Source organism: Prionailurus viverrinus, chromosome C1, assembly GCF_022837055.1.
Source record: "Prionailurus viverrinus isolate Anna chromosome C1, UM_Priviv_1.0, whole genome shotgun sequence".
Taxonomy (NCBI): domain Eukaryota; kingdom Metazoa; phylum Chordata; class Mammalia; order Carnivora; family Felidae; genus Prionailurus; species Prionailurus viverrinus.
This window is the reverse complement of record NC_062568.1, coordinates 40169654-40187234: the sequence shown is the minus strand read 5'-3', so window position 1 is coordinate 40187234 and position 17581 is coordinate 40169654. Positions and strand designations below refer to the sequence as shown.

Here is a 17581-nt window from a genome sequence, read left to right as displayed (position 1 = left end):
CACATCAGGCTCTGTGCTGACAGCTCAGAACCTGGAGCTTGCTTCTTATTCTGTGTCTCCCTCTCTCTCTGATCCTCCCCTGCTCATGCTCTGTCTCTTTCTCTCAAAAACAAGCAAACATTAAAAAATTTTAAAAACTATTATCTTGTGAATATGCCCTCAAAACTTTTTTCCCCTTCCCCTATGTTAATCTGTTTCATTTCTTAAATTCCACATACGAGTGAAATCATATGGTATTTATACTTCTCTGACTGACTTATTTCACGTAGCATAATACACCCTACCTCCATCCATGTCATTGCAAATGGCAAGATTTCATTCTTTTTGATAGCTGAGTAATATTCCAGTGTGTGTGTGTGTGTGTGTGTGTGTGTGTGTGTGTGTACCATATCTCCTTTATGAATTCATTAGTCAATGGCCATTTAGGCTCTTTCCATAATGTGGCCATTGTTAATAATGCTGTTATAAATATCAGGGTGCATGTGCCTCTTCAAATCGAAATTTTTGTATCCTTTGGGTAAATACGTAGTAGTGAAATTGCTGAATCATAGGGTAGTTCTATTTTTCACTTTTTGAGGAACCTCCATACTGTTTTCCAGAGTGGCTGCACCAGTTTCTGTTCCCACCAACAATGCAAGAGGGTTCTCCTTTCTCCACATCCTCACCAACATCTGTTGTTTCCCATGTTGTTAATTTTAGCCGTTTTGACAGGTGTGAGGTGCTGTCTCCTCCTGGTTTTGATTTGTATTTCACTGATGATGAATTATGTTGACCATCTTTTCATGTGTCTGTTAGCCATTTGGATGTCTTCTTTGGAAAAGTGTTCATGCCTTCCACTCATTTCTTAACTGAATTATTTGTTTTTTGGGTGTTGAGTTTGATAAGTTCTTTATAGATTTTGGATACTAACCCTTTATCAGCTATATCATTTGCAAGTATCTTCTCCCATTCTGTAGGCTGCCTTTTAGTTTTGTTGACTGTTTCCTTTGCTGTGCAAAATTTTTTATCTTAATAAGGTCCTAATAGTTCATTTTTGCTTTGTTTTCCTTGCCTCCAGAAACATGTGTAATAAGAAGTCGCTACAGCCAAGGTCAAAGAGGTTGCTGCCTGTGTTCTCCTCTAGGATTTTGATGGTTTCCTGTCTCACATTTAGGTCTTTCACCTATTTTGAATTCATTTTTGTGTATGGTATATGAAAGTAATCCAGCTTCATTCTTTTGCATGTAGCTGTCTAGTTTTCCCAACACCATTTGTTGAAGAGACTGTATTTTTTCCACTGGATATTCTTTTCCTGCTTTGTCGAAGATTAGTTGACCATATAGTTGTGGGTCCATTTCTTGGTTTTCTAGCCTGTTCCATTGATCTATGTGTCTGTTTTTGTGCCAGTACCATACCATCTTGATAACTATAGCTTTATAATGTAGCTTGAAGTCTGAAATTTGATGTCTCCAGCTTTGCTTTGCTTTTTCAAGATTGCTTTGGCTATTGACTGAGATTCCACCAAAAAGTTGCTAAAACTGATACACAAATTCAGCAAAGTCACAGGATGCAAAATCAATTACAGAAATATATTGCATTTCTATATACACCAATAATGAAGGAGCAGAAAGAGAAATCACACCAAAATCCCTAAGATTTACAATTGTACCAAAAACTATAAAATACCTAGGAATAAACCTAACTTAAGAGGTAAACATTCTGTACCTTGTAAACTATAGAACACTTAGGAAAGAAATTGAAGAAGACACAAAAAAATGGAAAAACATTCCATGCCCATGGATTGGAAGAACAAATAGTGTTAAAATGTCTATACTACTCAAAGCAATCTACACATTTAATGCAATCTGTATCAAAATACCACCAGCATTTTTCATAGAGCTAGAACAAACAGTCCTAAAATTTGTATGGAACCAGAATTTCTTTAATATAAGAGACATTATAAAGGAATTTATTAATACTCTCCAGAAGTATGAAAACATTTTACACTCAGCAACATAGAAAGGCTATTCTGAAATATAGACACATGTACACATAGAAAGCTTATAGCTTCAGTTTTACATCTCAATCCCAGGTTGAAAGCAAAACAGAAATACAAACCTTCACCAGCCCAGATCTCAAAAAGCAGTTCTATTTCCCAGTGGGCACAAAGTTCTTAATTAATTTGAGCTCACAAAAGACAAAAAGACCATAAAACTGGATTCTCTTTCATCTCTCTTCTAATAGAGACTACATCTCCATCATGCAACAGGTACCTTCAAATGTTTATACCATAAAATCAAATTCCCAATCACTGCTGCTACCAATGTATAATAACTTATCAGACATGCATTAATTAGAAACAAAAACAAATTTTTAAAAATCAGTAAAAAGTAAAAGTAGACAGTTAACTTAGTTCTATAACCACTTTGAATTTACTCTAAGAGCCAATAAAAGATACGCCTGGGCCTAAATAACTCTGAGGTGCACTTCCTTAGCCATACAATTTCACTCCCTCAGTTGAGTACACATCAGTTGGCATCTCCATGGAAGCTTGAGAGTTCCTATGTTGAAGTATAATTTTCAAATATACAAAATCATGTCTCTCATGCAAGTATAATATGAACATATGTCATATTACTCAATTTTATTCATTTTATTCAATCCAATTAATGAAGGAACAGATGTCAAAACAACAGAGTTTATTAAAAATTAGGCATATATTAATAAATAAATCATTATTAACTGCAGAGTTAGATGTAAAACTGATTAATTTCTTACAGAACAATCAATCACAACCTGTGGCATTATCTGGTCCGCCAGATAGAAATTATTTGCATCTCTGCCACAAAATTGACAAGTTAACCTCTGCTCCTGCATAATTGTAAAATAGCCCAGTCAATAGAAAATAACGTTCAGAAAAGATATTAAAGAACACCTCTTAATCTCTTGCCTGTTTACAACGTTTGGATAATTTTTCTCATAGGAGATACCGTAAATATTGCATGCAGCATACTTATACTAAAAATTTATTCATTTATCAGAAATTTATATTTAACTAGGCATCCTATATTTATCTTTTAACCCTAATAAGTAGTTAGCAAAAATTTTACCAAGTCTGTAGGGTTCCGTTGCCAAAAATGTTATCTATTAAATCTATGCCTAGTTTCATATCCTTCTTTGCCTAGATAATAAATAGGAAGTGGTATTTTTACCGCTCTTCTTTATATTTACCACTGGGGGGCGCATATAACTCACAATCCACTGGATTCCAGCTCGTGTGGTGACCACAGGAGCTTTTCCACGTCAGATCCGCTAGGGGACCGTTCAGATACCACTCACATTTCACGAACGTCCTAAGCAACTGTGCGCACGCGCACAACTGCTCCCAAGACAGAGCGGGTTTGCGCAGGCGCTCTAGCAAATGCGCAGCCGCTATCGGTAAGACTGATGGGAAAGTGAAAGGAAGGGGGTGGGGGCCGCTGGGAGCGCGCATGCGCTGAATTGGAGCCTGTTGGGTAGTGGGAGCTAGTGGGGTGCCGTATCCTGAGTTCACCGCGCTCTGTGGAGATGCCCAGCCGTGGGTCTCAACCCGAGGACGGCGCTGCGCTGTCCTCTGCAGATAACTCGACCCCGCACAAGGAGGATCTTAGCAGCAAGGTGAGTGTAGGACGAGTCGCGAAGCTTCGGACTGGGCTCTGCTTGACTCCAAAGAAGATCCACCGCGCCACATGGCCCGCCCTCGACTTTGCCCTGAGTCTTAGCACTTGGCAGCCACAGTTAAAGGGAGATCGTGAAATTTGCCCTAAGAGTAGACCCATTTGGCAGTGGGACAGAGGCTTGGTTGAGGTCTTTTCTCTCTACTCTTTGTAAACCATTAGAAATACGGCCCACCCCAGATCCGGATGCTACAGTATTTCCCATCTCAGAAAATGTCACCACTGTCCATTCAGTTGTCCATGCCAATAACCTGGAAGCCATTCTTGACGCCCATCACCTACCAGTTCTACTTCTGAAGTTCATTTCAAATAGATCCCTTCATCACAGTGTACGCTCACCATCCTAAACGAGCCATCTTCATCCACCATCGGGAATCTTCCATAGGTTTCCTAACCACTCTCTCCGCATCCATCCTTACCTTCTTCCTATCTGTTCTCTACTGTAGCTAGAGCAATGATCCTGAAACGTGTATCTGATGGTCACTGTTCTACCCAAAAAGGTCGGGGCTGGGGGGGTGGGGGGAGGGCTAAGCAATGTAAATCTTAACTGCCATAAACAAAAATATACTGGAGATGGGAATGGTTATAGCCATTCAGGTATTAGATGTCCTAGATTTTACTTTAGTTTTGTCCTAAACTAACAGTAACATCTCAGGCAAGTCACTCATCTCTCCATATCCGTTTCCTTGTTTGAAGTAAAATGAAATGTATAATGTACACCTGCCATTCCTAAAATGAATGGGGAAGCACTGTTCAAACGTAAGTCTGAAGGTTATACAAATTTGGTCTTGGAATTCAACTCAAATCTAGCCAGTTAGTACACTGACTGGAGAAACAGAAGAGTACACACCCATAGGGAGTGAATTTTCTTTTCTTTTTTTTTAAATATATGAAATTTATTGTCAAATTGGTTTCCATACAACACCCAGTGCTCATCCCAAAAGATGCCCTCTTCAGTGCCTATCACCTACCCCCCCCCCTCCCTCCCACCCCCCATCAACCCTCAGTTCTCAGTTTTTAAGAGTCTCTTATGCTTTGGCTCTCTCCCACTCTAACCTCTCTTTATTTTTTTTTTCTTCCCCTCCCCCATGGGTTCCTGTTAAGTTTCTCAGGATCCACATAAGAGTGAAAACATATGGTATCTGTCTTTCTCTGTATGGCTTATTTCACTTAGCATAACACTCTCCAGTTCCATCCATGTTGCTACAAAGGGCCATATTTCATTCTTTCTCATTGCCACATAGTAGGGAGTGAATTTTCAAACCACATACAACCTACTCCAATTACTACCATAGCAAGCCATTTATGCTGACGTGTGACAGATCTGTGAGGTGTGTGAGGCAGGACAGAGTTTATAAAACCTGCTTTTAGAGGCACTGATAACACAATGTAATCAGTCATGTTCACAGTATAACTGCCCTTGCTGAAAAGAGTTAGAAATTCACTTCCACTTAGTTGCGCCCTAGCCTACTAATAAAAAGTGAGGTCTAGTTCAGCAGTGCCAGCACTGTGCTAGTCTTTGAAATGTAAAGAGGAATAAAGCCAAGATGGAAAGTGATAACACCTTAACAGCCCCAGGTAGGTCATTTAGTACTACTTGTTTGTTCTGCATGTGTGGCTGCACTATTTATACATGAATCATGGAAACCATTGATATTTGAGAGGGAAGAAAAGTACCCTATTCCTTATGACATTTGCTATTTGTAAAAAATAATAATAATAAAAATAAAACATAACCTAAAAGAAGTCATTAAAAATACTCTTGGTGCTTATTGTCTATTTTAAATAAAAGGTGTAAACTTAGTTTAGTAACTCTGGTCCTTGCATGAATGCTGGTTACCAACACTAAACCCTCTGTCTAGGTTCAGTGGGCTTTCTGACACCTATCAAGTATAATCACTGTTTCCTTTTTCAACTTCCCCCCAGGCGCACCCTCACACACTGCTGTTGGAAAGAATCTGTATGTTCACAGACTGCCCATCTGGATAGTCAGTAAATTATAATCCCATATCCCATCTCCAATTTTAAAAGGCCCTCAATTGAACATACTTGATAGCCTCTGATTTAAGAAGTTTTTCTTTTATTTCAATAGATTAAAGAACAAAAAATTGTTGTGGATGAACTTTCTAACCTGAAGAAGAACAGGGTGAGTTATTAGAGTAATTCTGAATTGTATGTGGGAGAGTTTGATTATATTAACTATATACTAAAGTTACAGGAATTATATCTAAGATTTATATTTACATTAAAATTTGCAAGACGTCAGCATTCTTTTTAGTTACATTGCAAAAGTGAAAAGTGTCCAAGATTTTATACACATACATACTTATATGTTAATTATAGTTGATAATATTTTATTCCCATCATATACAATTCACATAACCTTTGAACTAAAAGGTACTAATTATACAATGTAATCACTAATGGTATTTATTTTATACTTGAATTTGGTGTTTTCTTTTGAAATAAATAACCTTAAAATATATTAAGGACACTATGCCTTTAAGTGAATGTGGATAGTTGTTGAAAAACAAAAAGGATAAATTGCTTCTCTCTTCCTCACATTTTTTACACAAATCTGCCAAATATTTAACATGGTTATTTAATGACAATTCCATTAATGTATCTATAAACAAGCAAGCTACTGCTTTATGTGTAGTAACACTGTCAAAAATTACATTTTAAAGTTCAGGAAGAAATTATTTTGAGCCCTTTAAAATATTTGATACTGACAGATTGGTTAGCCCTTTCTGATACTGTCACTTAAAGGAATTTTAGAACTTAAGTCACAACTGATACAAACTTTCTAGAGGGCAAGTTGGCAGAGTATATCAAAGCCTTAAAACTATGTAGCATTTTGACCCAGTAGTTCCCCTTATAGGAATTGATACTTATGAATCATGGGATTATACAAAGATTTAGTTACAAAGAAATTCATTACAACTTTGATTTCTAAAGTTGGTTATACCTTAAATGTTGAAAACATGAAGACTTAACCAAATAAACTGTAATGTTATACCCATACAATAATGTTGTAAAAGAATGTTTATTGATAACAGAAACTGTTCCCAATATGTTGTTCCTTGATAAAAGCAAGTAATAAATCTGTATTTATAATAAGAGACTTTTGTGTTCAAGAAAACTGATATGGTATATACAGAAAAAACATTTCACTTCAGTATTAATGGTAGCAATTTCTAGATGGTAGAATAATGGGTGACTTTTGTTTACCTGTAATTTACTAAGGTATTGTTCTGAATATACGTTACTGAAGTTCAGGAATATATACTAAAAGGGTTCAGAGTTTCGACATAACACTTTTTAGATCAAATCATAATATTAGCCTAAATTATGTTTTGCAGAAAGTATATAGGCAGCAACAGAACAGCAACATATTCTTTCTTGCAGACCGAACAGAAATGCTTTCTGAAAGCAAAAGTAAGTTTATTTGGTATATTATATAGAAATGCATGGAAAGTCTTTTCTAGGCTTTCTGTAGAAAATAATAGTAGTGCCTAAATTATATTGTCTATCTGAATGTTTAAATCTATATCTGAAGATTGGATGGTGATAGAGATATAAGTAAGATTAATGCTGTGGTTTAGTTTTCTTCAAGTTAGCCTAAGAGTGTTAGAAAGCTATAATTATTAATGTGTGCTGTAGAATTTTAGATAGATCTAGGTATGAAAATTTTCTACAACTTTCTCCTTTTATGACTTTGAGTGAATTACTTTGGGACTCAAAAGTTTTGTGGGATTTAAACAAGAAAGGGAAAAGAGAACCCGGGTGACTCATTTTGGTTAAGCATCCAACTGTGCCTCAGATCATGATCTCATGGCCCCTGAGTTCAAGCCTGTGTGGGGCTCTGTGCTGACATCTTGGAGCCTAGAGCCTGCTTTGGATTCTGTCTCCCTCTCTCTGTCTCTCTGTCTCTCTGCCCCTCTCCCTCACTCTCTTCCTGTCTCTCAAAAATAAATAATAAAAGTTAAAAAAAATTTTAATTAAAGAAATAAATAGGAAGGGATGTATAAAGTTCATAGTCCAGTGCCTAGGCCAAAGTAAGCATTTAATAAATGGAAATTATTTTCCTAAAAGTTAAACATTGTCATCAGAAGCCTGTTGTAAATGATTATTCACACTAACACAGTGCATATACTCAAGTGCTTTGATCTTGGTAAGTAGCCTATGTTGCTCTATGAATTACTAGGTGAAGGTCCAAGAATTTTTATTTTACTTGACATATCTTCTCCCCTCCCCCCACAGATATATTGGATGAACTGAAAAAAGAATACCAAGAAATAGAAAACTCAGAGAAGACCAAAATCAAGAAATAATATTTTATTTTATCAAGAAATAACTTGATTTCACATAACAATGTGTGGCATTTGCTGTTCTGTAAGCTTTTCTGTTGAGCATTTCAGCAAAGATTTGAAAGGGGATTTACTGTATAATCTTAACCGACGGGGACCCAACAGTAGTAAACAGTTGTTAAAGTCTGATGTTAGCTACCAGTGTTTATTTTCTGGTCATGTCCTTCACTTAAGAGGTGTTTTGACTGCCCAGCCTGTGGAAGATGAAAGAGGCAATGTGTTCCTGTGGAATGGAGAAGTCTTTAGTGGCATAAAGGTTGAAGCTGAAGAAAATGATACCCAAGTAATGTTTAATTATCTTTCCTCTTGTAAGACTGAATCTGATATTTTGTCACTCTTCTCAGAAGTCCAGGGTCCTTGGTCTTTTATATATTACCAAGCATCTAGTCATCATTTATGGTTTGGTAGGGATTTTTTTGGTCGCCGTAGCTTGCTTTGGCATTTTAGTAATTTGGGCAAGAGTTTCTGCCTCTCTTCAGTTGGTGCCCAAACATCTGGAGTGGCCAACCAGTGGCAAGAAGTTCCAGCATCTGGAATTTTTAGAATTGATCTCAAGTCTCCTTCCATTTCCGAATCTGTGGTTTTAAAATTGTACCCTTGGAAATGTATTTCTAGGGAGAATGTTACCAAAGAATGTGTTAATAGCCTGACTCAAATTTCAGCAAACTTGCCAACATTTGTATCAGTGGTAGCAAATGAAGCCAAACTCTATCTTAAAGAACCTGTTGTTCCTTTAAATATGACGTTGCCACAAGCTCCATTTGAGATTTATTGCAGTAACATTGCTAGTGTCCCACCTACCAGGGAAACGCTTCAGGTCTTTCTTACTGATGGACACATGAAGGAAGTAGTTCAGCAGTTCATTGATGTCCTGAGTATCGCAGTGAAGAGACGTGTCTTATGTTTACCTAGGGGTGAAAACCTGACACAAAGTGAGGTTTTGAAAAGTTGTGATAGGAAAGCAAATGTTGCAATCCTGTTTTCTGGGGGTATTGATTCCATGGTTATTGCGGCCCTTGCTGACCATCATGTACCTTTAGATGAACCCATTGACCTTCTTAATGTGGCATTCATGACTAAAGAAAAGACCATACTAACTGGTTTTAACAAAAAGAGGAAAAAACAGAAAAATCATTGTGAAATGCCTTCTGAAGAACCCTCTAAAAATGCTGCTGCTGCTGCTGCTGCTGCTGCTGCTGCTGGTAACAATGATGATAGTTCTGATAAACAATTCAGTGTACCAGATCGTATCTCAGGAAGAGTGGGACTGAAGGAACTACAGGCTGCTAACCCTTCCCGGACTTGGAATTTTGTTGAAATTAATGTTTCTCTGGAAGAACTGCAAGAATTAAGAAGAACTCGAATATGCCACCTGGTTCAGCCCTTGGATACAGTGTTGGACGATAGCATTGGCTGTGCAGTCTGGTTTGCTTCTAGAGGAATTGGTTGGTTAGTGACCCAGGACGAAGCAAAATCATATCAGAGCAGCGCAAAGGTATGGCACAGAATGTCTACTCGAAGAATTTCTGAGACCTAATTTTTATCCTTTAAAGCTATTAGCATTTAGATTGCAAGAACATAGCGTATTTTAATTGCATTTATTTTTTTATTTTTTTTTTCAATATATGAAATTTATTGTCAAATAGGTTTCCATACAACACCCAGTGCTCATCCCAAAAGGTGCCCTCCTGTCACCCACCCTCCCCTCCCTCCCACCCCCCATCAACCCTCAGTTTGTCCTCAGTTTGTTCTCAGTTTTTATGCTTTGGCTGTCTCCCACTCTAACCTCTTTTTTTTTTTTTTCCTTCCCCTCCCCCATGGGTTCCTGTTAAGTTTCTAAGATCCACATAAGAGTGAAACCATATGGTATCTGTCTTTCTCTGTATGGCTTTAATTGCATTTAATCTACAATGCAACATAGAAGACTTTTTTATTTTTAAAAAAAAATTTTTTTTAACGTTTATTTATTTTTGAGACAGAGAGAGACAGAGCATGAACAGGGGAGGAGCAGAGAGAGAGGGAGACACAGAATCTGAAACAGGCTCCAGGCTCTGAGCTGTCAGCACAGAGCCCGACGCGGGGCTCGAACTCACGGACTGTGAGATCATGACCTGAGCCGAAGTCGGATGCTTAACCAACCAAGCCACCCAGGCGCCCCTAGAAGACTTTTTTAAATATTGGGCATATTTTTACTACTTTATGACTTGCCGTGTGTTTTTTGTCTGAAGATGTTATTTTTGAGATTATAATTTTTTAAGCTTGGCTTTTGTCTTTATCATATATCATAAAAAGGGATTTCTGTAAACTGTTACAGGTGGTTCTTACTGGAATCGGTGCTGATGAGCAACTTGCAGGTTATTCTCGTCACTGTGTCCGCTTTCAGACCCATGGAATGGAAGGATTAAATAAGGAAATCGAGATGGAACTGGGTCGAATTTCCTCTAGAAATCTTGGTCGTGATGACAGAGTTATTGGTGATCATGGAAAAGAAGCAAGGTAATTCAGATTAAGTGTTGTGGGTAATTTTGTAAACAAACAAACAAAACATTAGCCTATGGAGAATTTTAGGTTCCTTTCTTTGGAGACCACTCAAATGAGTAACAGTAGCAACAATAATATGTTGGCTTTATATTACAAACACCGTCAGTCAGAGGGAGAGTGGGGTGGGCGGGGCAGCCAGAAGAGCACTTGTTGTCCAGAGCTCATTCTGTAAGGAATGTCTTGGCATGACTGTTATTAGTACCACAGCGAAAAAGACTATAAGACCGAGGTAGTGAAATGCTGAAAGAAAGTATTTAATGGGTTTGGTTTTGTTGTAAATGTTTACTTTCCTCCCAGCAAGAGCATAGGCCCTACCCCCACATTTTGCCCTCCAGTGTTAGAGAACCCAGCTTTGTCTCTAGGGACATATATGCATGCTCGATCCATGCTGATGTAAATGCTGGTTCCAGAACTGGATTCCCCTCTGCTATGTGTGTTTTGAACTCAGTTTGGTCATATGTTGCAGGTTATCTAAAACTTGCCAAGAGATCAAGGCATTTACATATGTATACTTTTTTTTTAAATTCAGGGGTTTATTTTTACCTAACAGTATATTTATGGTGGTAGTGAACAAGTGCTTGAGAATAACTTTTTAAATTATTAAGGATAAAGAAAAATATAGTTATAAAAAGCAGAAGTTTGGGGCGCCTGGGTGGCTCAGTCGGTTAAGCGTCCGACTTCGGCCCGGGTCACGATCTCTCGGTCCGTGAGTTCGAGCCCCGCTTCAGGCTCTGTGCTGACTGCTCAGAGCCTGGAGCCTGTTTCAGATTCTGTGTCTCCCTCTCTCTCTGCCCCTCCCCCGTTCATGCTCTGTCTCTCTCTGTCTCAAAAATAAATAAACGTTAAAAAAAAAATTAAAAAAAAAAAAAGCAGAAGTTTGTTCAAGTGGGTTAATTTATTAAGTGGTAGTTTATTAAAAGGGTACAGCATGCGAGAACAGGGAGTCCAAATCAGCTTTGTGAGAACATCATAATACACCTACTCTACCACTTCACCATTTCTTACCTCTATTTCAGTTTCTTATATATATTATATAATTTAAATATATTCCACAGTATAAAAACTATAAAAATATTTTCCTTTTGAAGGGTGTGTATATTCGAGAGAGAGCGATATTCAGTCCTTTATTTCAGGTAGGTCAGAGAAAAGGGAATTTATTTTATTTAGTAGAACAGTTAATTCTAAAGGCCCCATATGATACCCTCAGGTAAAAGTGCATATGAGGAATGTTTAAACAGCTAATAGAGAATTGTGATTTAACAAATACCCTGATAGTGGGTGGATATAAATAATTTATTACTAAATTATTATACTTTTATTTATTATTTATTTATTTATTATTTATTATGCATTTGGCATGCTGTTAATTCAGCGATCAATTGATTAGATTATGCTATATACAGATTGCTTTTGCGATTAATTCATTTTTATAAAATATTTCATGTGACGAATGCCTTTTCCAGTCTCTCTACTGGAGCTAGGATAAAATTTAATAAAACAGAAACACTACTGTAACAGTATTGCATATTAAGGAATTGGCAGGAGAGTATTAAAGTATTTTAGGGATGCCTAGATGGCTCAGTAGGTTAACCATCTGACTTCAGCTCAGGTCATGATCTCAGTTCGTGAGTTCGAGCCCTGTGTCAGGCTCTGTGCTGACAGCTCAAAGTCTGGGGCCTGCTTCAGATTCTGTGTCTCCCTCTCTCTGTTCCCCTCTTCCACTTATGGTCTATCTTTCTCTGTCTTTCAAAAATGAATAAATGTTAAAAAAAATTTTTTTAGAAAAAAAAAGTAAACAAACAAAACAAAACAACACAGAATTTTCTAGGAAATCAGGGAAGCCAAAGGGCAGAAAGTTAGTTTTTTAAATCTAATACTTTATTCTGTTATACTGATTTGTCACCATTTAAATGGGTTGAATGTAATTAAATAATTTTGACACTGTAAGATTTTACCATAAGTAAACGTTTCACAATTTCAGGATTATAGAGTGCTTCTATATTGATCTCATATTCATTCTCTTTTTATATTATAAAGAACAAACACAGATGGAATAATTGACCTAAGACCATACTTGTTTTCAAGGCACTGCTAAAGATTCCTTGTGAAACAACTTGAGATTATTTCTTACCATAGGCCTAATGTATTTATTTTTTCAGGCAAAATTTATTTTGTAGTATATGTATTAAAATTAGTCACATGAAACATTTGTCAGTGTGATTAAATTTTAGGTGTGAAATTGTGTAAATAACCAGAATATTTTTAATTGAGAAAAATAGTGCCATAAAAAATTAATTTGATGCTATAAATTTTAACATTGAATAAAATGCAAAAGAAATAATCATAACAAATTGGGGTTTTTTTATGTAGTGGTTATGTTTATCTATTTATTTTAGATTTCCTTTCCTGGATGAAAATGTCGTCTCCTTTCTAAATTCCCTGCCAGTTTGGGAGAAGGCAAACTTGACTTTGCCCCGTGGAATTGGTGAAAAACTAATTTTGCGTCTTGCAGCAGTGGAACTTGGCTTAACAACCTCTCCTCTTCTGCCGAAACGGGCCATGCAGTTTGGATCCAGAATTGCAAAAATGGAAAAGAATAACGAAAAGGCATCTGATAAATGTGAAAGGCTCCAGGTCATTTCCTTAGAAAACCTTTCTATTGAAAAGGAGATTAAAACATAATATTTCACAATGTAACAACATTTACTGAATGATGATTATGTAAAAATAAAACACTCAGCTGCTTTATTATTATATAATGTAATGGTTTTAAGGTTCATTACATGAATTTATATTTAACTATATAGCTTAATATAACCAAGTTAGTCAAATTGACGAGAAAAAGAGAATACTTTAAAGAATAGTTGGGATGTTTTAAACTGTGATATCAACATTGCTTTGAGCTCTTACATGGTAATGTCCCACCAGCAACAAAAGAAGGCAGCTTTTACTGACTCTTGTCATGGTAGCTACACCCAGAAATAACTCAATTTGTCATTGTCGTCAGGGGCCTGGCTTAAACAGGGCCTTCTTTGGCAGAAGAGAGAACTCAGGTTTACAGAAGCTAAGCAATTTGCTTGAGATTCACACTCCTGAGCAATACTTGGTACTTCTGTTACATCTCTTTAGGCAGCTCATTTTCTCAGTCAGAACTTGTGACTGTTTTAAGCATTCTCCTGTCCCGCACATCTGTGCCTTCCTCTCTTTGCCCCATTCTCAGCTCATGACCTGAGCTTTTCACAGATCAAAGTCATCAGGACAAGAAATGTGTCCATCCACCCATCAAAAAGCTGTGCCTCCACCTGCTTTCTGTATCCCAACCCTTGCCTGTCTCGTCAGCCCCTCTTTTATAGGATCCTTCCTATCAATGTTTAAAGGAGTCTGGTCTAACCAATGTAAAATGCACATACCTAGTTCTATATTTTCCTCTGCTTACCATCTCTTGCCTCCTATCCATACTCCACCCTCTCCACCTTTTCAGCTCCACTCCAGCCTTACATCCGCCCACATTAGTTGTGACCACCATACCAAGGTCACTGGCATCTATCCCCAATTAGTGCTGACACCCTTTCTGGATCTGTTCAGAGTACTTCGATTCTTTTAATCTTAGTGGGAAAGCAGTTTCAGGATACTGACAAACAGAAGTCTGTCAGACACTTTCACATGCCCTGAATTTATCCCCTGGTAAATGCAATGTCTAAACCATATTTAAATACTACTTTAATGGCTTTCATCCCTTTACCTGAGGGCAGACAACTTCCAGTATCTATGTGGTCCTGAGCACCAAACTGACATTGCTCTTTATCAGAAGTAGATAAACTAAGAGGTTTGCCTAGCGGCCTAGATTTGAATATAATAACAATTTTTAATAGTAACAATATAGTTCAACACTAAAAACATCTATCTATATTGTGATGACTATGTAAGCAGGCACTACTTTATGACCTTTACATGTATTGATCCAGTTGAATCTGTAGGGAATTTCCAGGTCATCTCCAGCAGAATACTTGTGTGTAGGTGTTTTGTTTTGTTTATTCCTCAGAGGGCCTGATTTCTTTTTAGAACCTTCTTACTACTAAATTCCATAAACCTGGGATGAGGATCTGTGTTAGTCCTTAAACAATTTTTCCCAAGATTTGAAACAGTTGGAACAAACCATCTAGGTACCTGAGCAAAAAAACTTTTAAGTAGAAGAATTTACATACATTGTTCATAAGTGCAAACATGCAAATCTCTTAAAGAAGCAGTGATTTTTTTCACATCCCCTGCCCTGAACAGCAATCATAAATTTTTTTTTTCAACGTTTATTTATTTATTTTTTGGGGGAGGGGGGGACAGAGAGAGACAGAGCATGAACGGGGGAGGGGCAGAGAGAGAGGGAGACACAGAATCGGAAACAGGCTCCAGGCTCCGAGCCATCAGCCCAGAGCCTGACACGGGGCTCGAACTCCTGGACCGCGAGATCGTGACCTGGCTGAAGTCGGACGCTTAACCGACTGCGCCACCCAGGTGCCCCAATCATAAATTTTTAATACTACCTCCATAGCAGCTGAAATAATGACATGGTTGGACTAAGAAATTCTGCCCCCAAATGTTATAAAACCACCTTGTTGGCAAACTCTGTGGAAAAGTTGAAGTTATCCCCCTTGAGGTAGCAGCAACAGCCAATGAAGTTGGGCATTCCCCTATTCACAAAACACTTCTCTTGGCTTCTGTGACTAATCTTGGTTTTCATGACAGCTGTCTGTGTTCTTTGGTAACTCCATCCTCTCCACCCAACCTTTAAATATTAAATTTCTCAGGTCTCCCATCCTAGGTTCTGAGCTTTTTTTCTCAGTTCTTTCCCTCAATGATTTCAGCCACCCCCTTGGCTTTTGTCACCGTAAGACTGCCCAAATGTATGCATCTACTGCAGGCTGCCATTCTAACCCGAGTTGTATATCTACAGCACATATGGCATCTCTACTTGGGTTCTCTTACAAATATATCAAGGTCAGTATGTCCACAGCTGAACTCTTAATCTTGCCTTGATCTCCCATTTCTCCTGACAAATTTGGGTGCCACCTGGACAACCACTCTCTTTTGAACACTCAACCCCCATTCAGTCTGTTGTCACTTCATTATTTCTCGAATCCATCCAGAGCGCTGCATCTCCACTGCCACCAAGCTAGTCTGTACCTAGCATCTACTGCCACCAACCCAGCCTAAACTTTTACAATGAAGCTCAGGATCATCAACTCAGCGACCCAGGTGATCTGGCCCTCATCTGCCTCTATGGCCAGTTTTGTGCCCACGTCTCTCTAGTTCTTTAACCAAGGTTTTGTTTGGTTTCTCAAAAAGTTCAACTTTCTTCTCAACTGGATTCTTCACCACCTGTTGTGCCCCGTATCTGGAAAGCTATTTCTCCAACTCCACTTGGATAGCTCTTTTTCATCTTCCAGGCTCAGCTTAAAATATCACTTCCTCTGGGCACCCCTTCTGAGCCGGTGGTTTTGGTTAGCCTTCCTTCATGTGCTATCATTACATCTCACATTATCACCCTGTTTCAAAATACTTGTATGATCATCTGTGTAACTGGAAGCACCTTGAGGTTTTGTGTCTGTCCTGCCCTCCAGCGGTCTCCAACTCCTGGCACAGTGCCTGGCTCATAATAAACGTTCCATAAATATTTGCTGACTGAAAGAATGATGATGGAGGTAGGATTCCAACTCAGGACTCCTTCGGGGCCTGGAGCCTTCATCTCTGCCACTCTGGTTTTGTGTTTTCATAGAGACAAATTGTGAAAGGGAAAAGTAATGGGGAAGCACGGTGTCCAGAACACGCAGCAGGACTGAGTTTTAAAGGACGGAGGGGCCGGGACACCTGTACGGGAAATTTCAGGAGTGCCCTGTGACCGCCCAGCGGGGGAAGGCCCTACGCGCGGGCGGACACGGGCGCCCCCTTGCGGCGCGGCCGGGCTATCCTCGCGCCAGAACTACCGGCTTCCACACGCAGATCTCCCGCTAGAAGCAGACGACGCCCGGGAGGGTCGACAGAGTGCGCTGGGCAAGCAGCCCTTCGCAGGGAGTCTCTTCAGGGAGAGTGCCTTCAGATCCCACCCGCAGCGGTTCCCCACTGCTCTCGCCCACGCGGGGCTCCGGACGGTGGATTCTGGCCCAGGGAGAAGCCATTCGAGACGGCCACCGTCCCTGGCCTCCAGGAATATTCTAAGGACCAGAGTGGATGCAGTCTCCCTCTCCTGGACAAGAAAACAATCATTTCAAAGTAGGTTTCTTCCCTTCCCTTGTCCTTGCCTTTTTCTCGCGTCCATGTGGGCATAGGTCTTGGACAAACCTGGCTTGGCTCTAATTCCGAAGGTATGAAACCATAGGCACATTCTGTAAACTTCCTAGTCTCCATTTCTGCGTCTACCTAGTGGGGATACCAACGCCTATCTCAAACAGCTGGGTTCTCCAAGTGTCCTGCCCGAATTAGCAGTATCGACATCATCTCTAATCTTTCAAAAATGCAGATTCCCTGGCTCACTCCAACCGACTGAATCAGAAATTCTACAGCAAGTTCCAACAACCTGTTTTAACAAGCCCTAGAGGTTTCGATACAGGCTAAATGTTGAGAATCACTATATAAGAAGGGCCAATTAAATGAAATAAATAAAATACTATGTAGAAAGAACTGGACAAATAGTAGATGCTCAAAAAATAGTGCTTATGATCATTATTTTTCCAGGAACAGAAAGGCATTTAGTTACATAGAAGCAGAAAGTTAAGCAGGCTCTTCTTGTCTTTCCTTTTCTTTTAAGCAGGTCTTTATTTTCTTGCTTTAAAAAAAAACTGAAAACAAAACAAATCTACAAAAAGCCTTCTCCAACAAAAAAGGAATAGATACGCAACAGTAGCTTCTCTATCAACATTTCTTTTTGACATACTTCTTAGTGTCTTTTGACTTCTTTTGAAAAGCACAATGTGATTAATGTTA

The 17581-nt window shown here is 38.7% G+C and overlaps 3 protein-coding genes across 3 annotated transcripts in view; all 3 read left to right on the top strand.

Annotated features, from left to right (window-relative positions):
* The first annotated feature begins 3465 nt into the window (after nucleotides 1-3465).
* On the top strand, nucleotides 3466-8194 carry ASDURF (ASNSD1 upstream open reading frame). The gene is made up of 4 exons (XM_047870280.1): nucleotides 3466-3636; nucleotides 5788-5841; nucleotides 7058-7133; nucleotides 7959-8194. Exons 1-4 carry the CDS (start codon nucleotides 3547-3549, stop codon nucleotides 8027-8029), a joined length of 291 nt encoding a protein of 96 aa, XP_047726236.1. The 5' UTR covers nucleotides 3466-3546; the 3' UTR covers nucleotides 8030-8194.
* ASNSD1 (asparagine synthetase domain containing 1) lies at nucleotides 8070-13360 on the top strand. The gene is made up of 3 exons (XM_047870277.1): nucleotides 8070-9560; nucleotides 10380-10561; nucleotides 13003-13360. Exons 1-3 carry the CDS (start codon nucleotides 8070-8072, stop codon nucleotides 13286-13288), a joined length of 1959 nt encoding a protein of 652 aa, XP_047726233.1. The 3' UTR covers nucleotides 13289-13360.
* A 1658-nt stretch (nucleotides 13361-15018) lies between these two features.
* ANKAR (ankyrin and armadillo repeat containing) overlaps nucleotides 15019-17581 on the top strand; it is a 76705-nt gene continuing 74142 nt past the window's right edge. The window contains exon 1 of the mRNA XM_047870275.1: nucleotides 15019-16870. The gene's annotated coding sequence lies outside the window, so the exon portion shown is untranslated. The remainder of the gene's footprint in view (nucleotides 16871-17581) is intronic.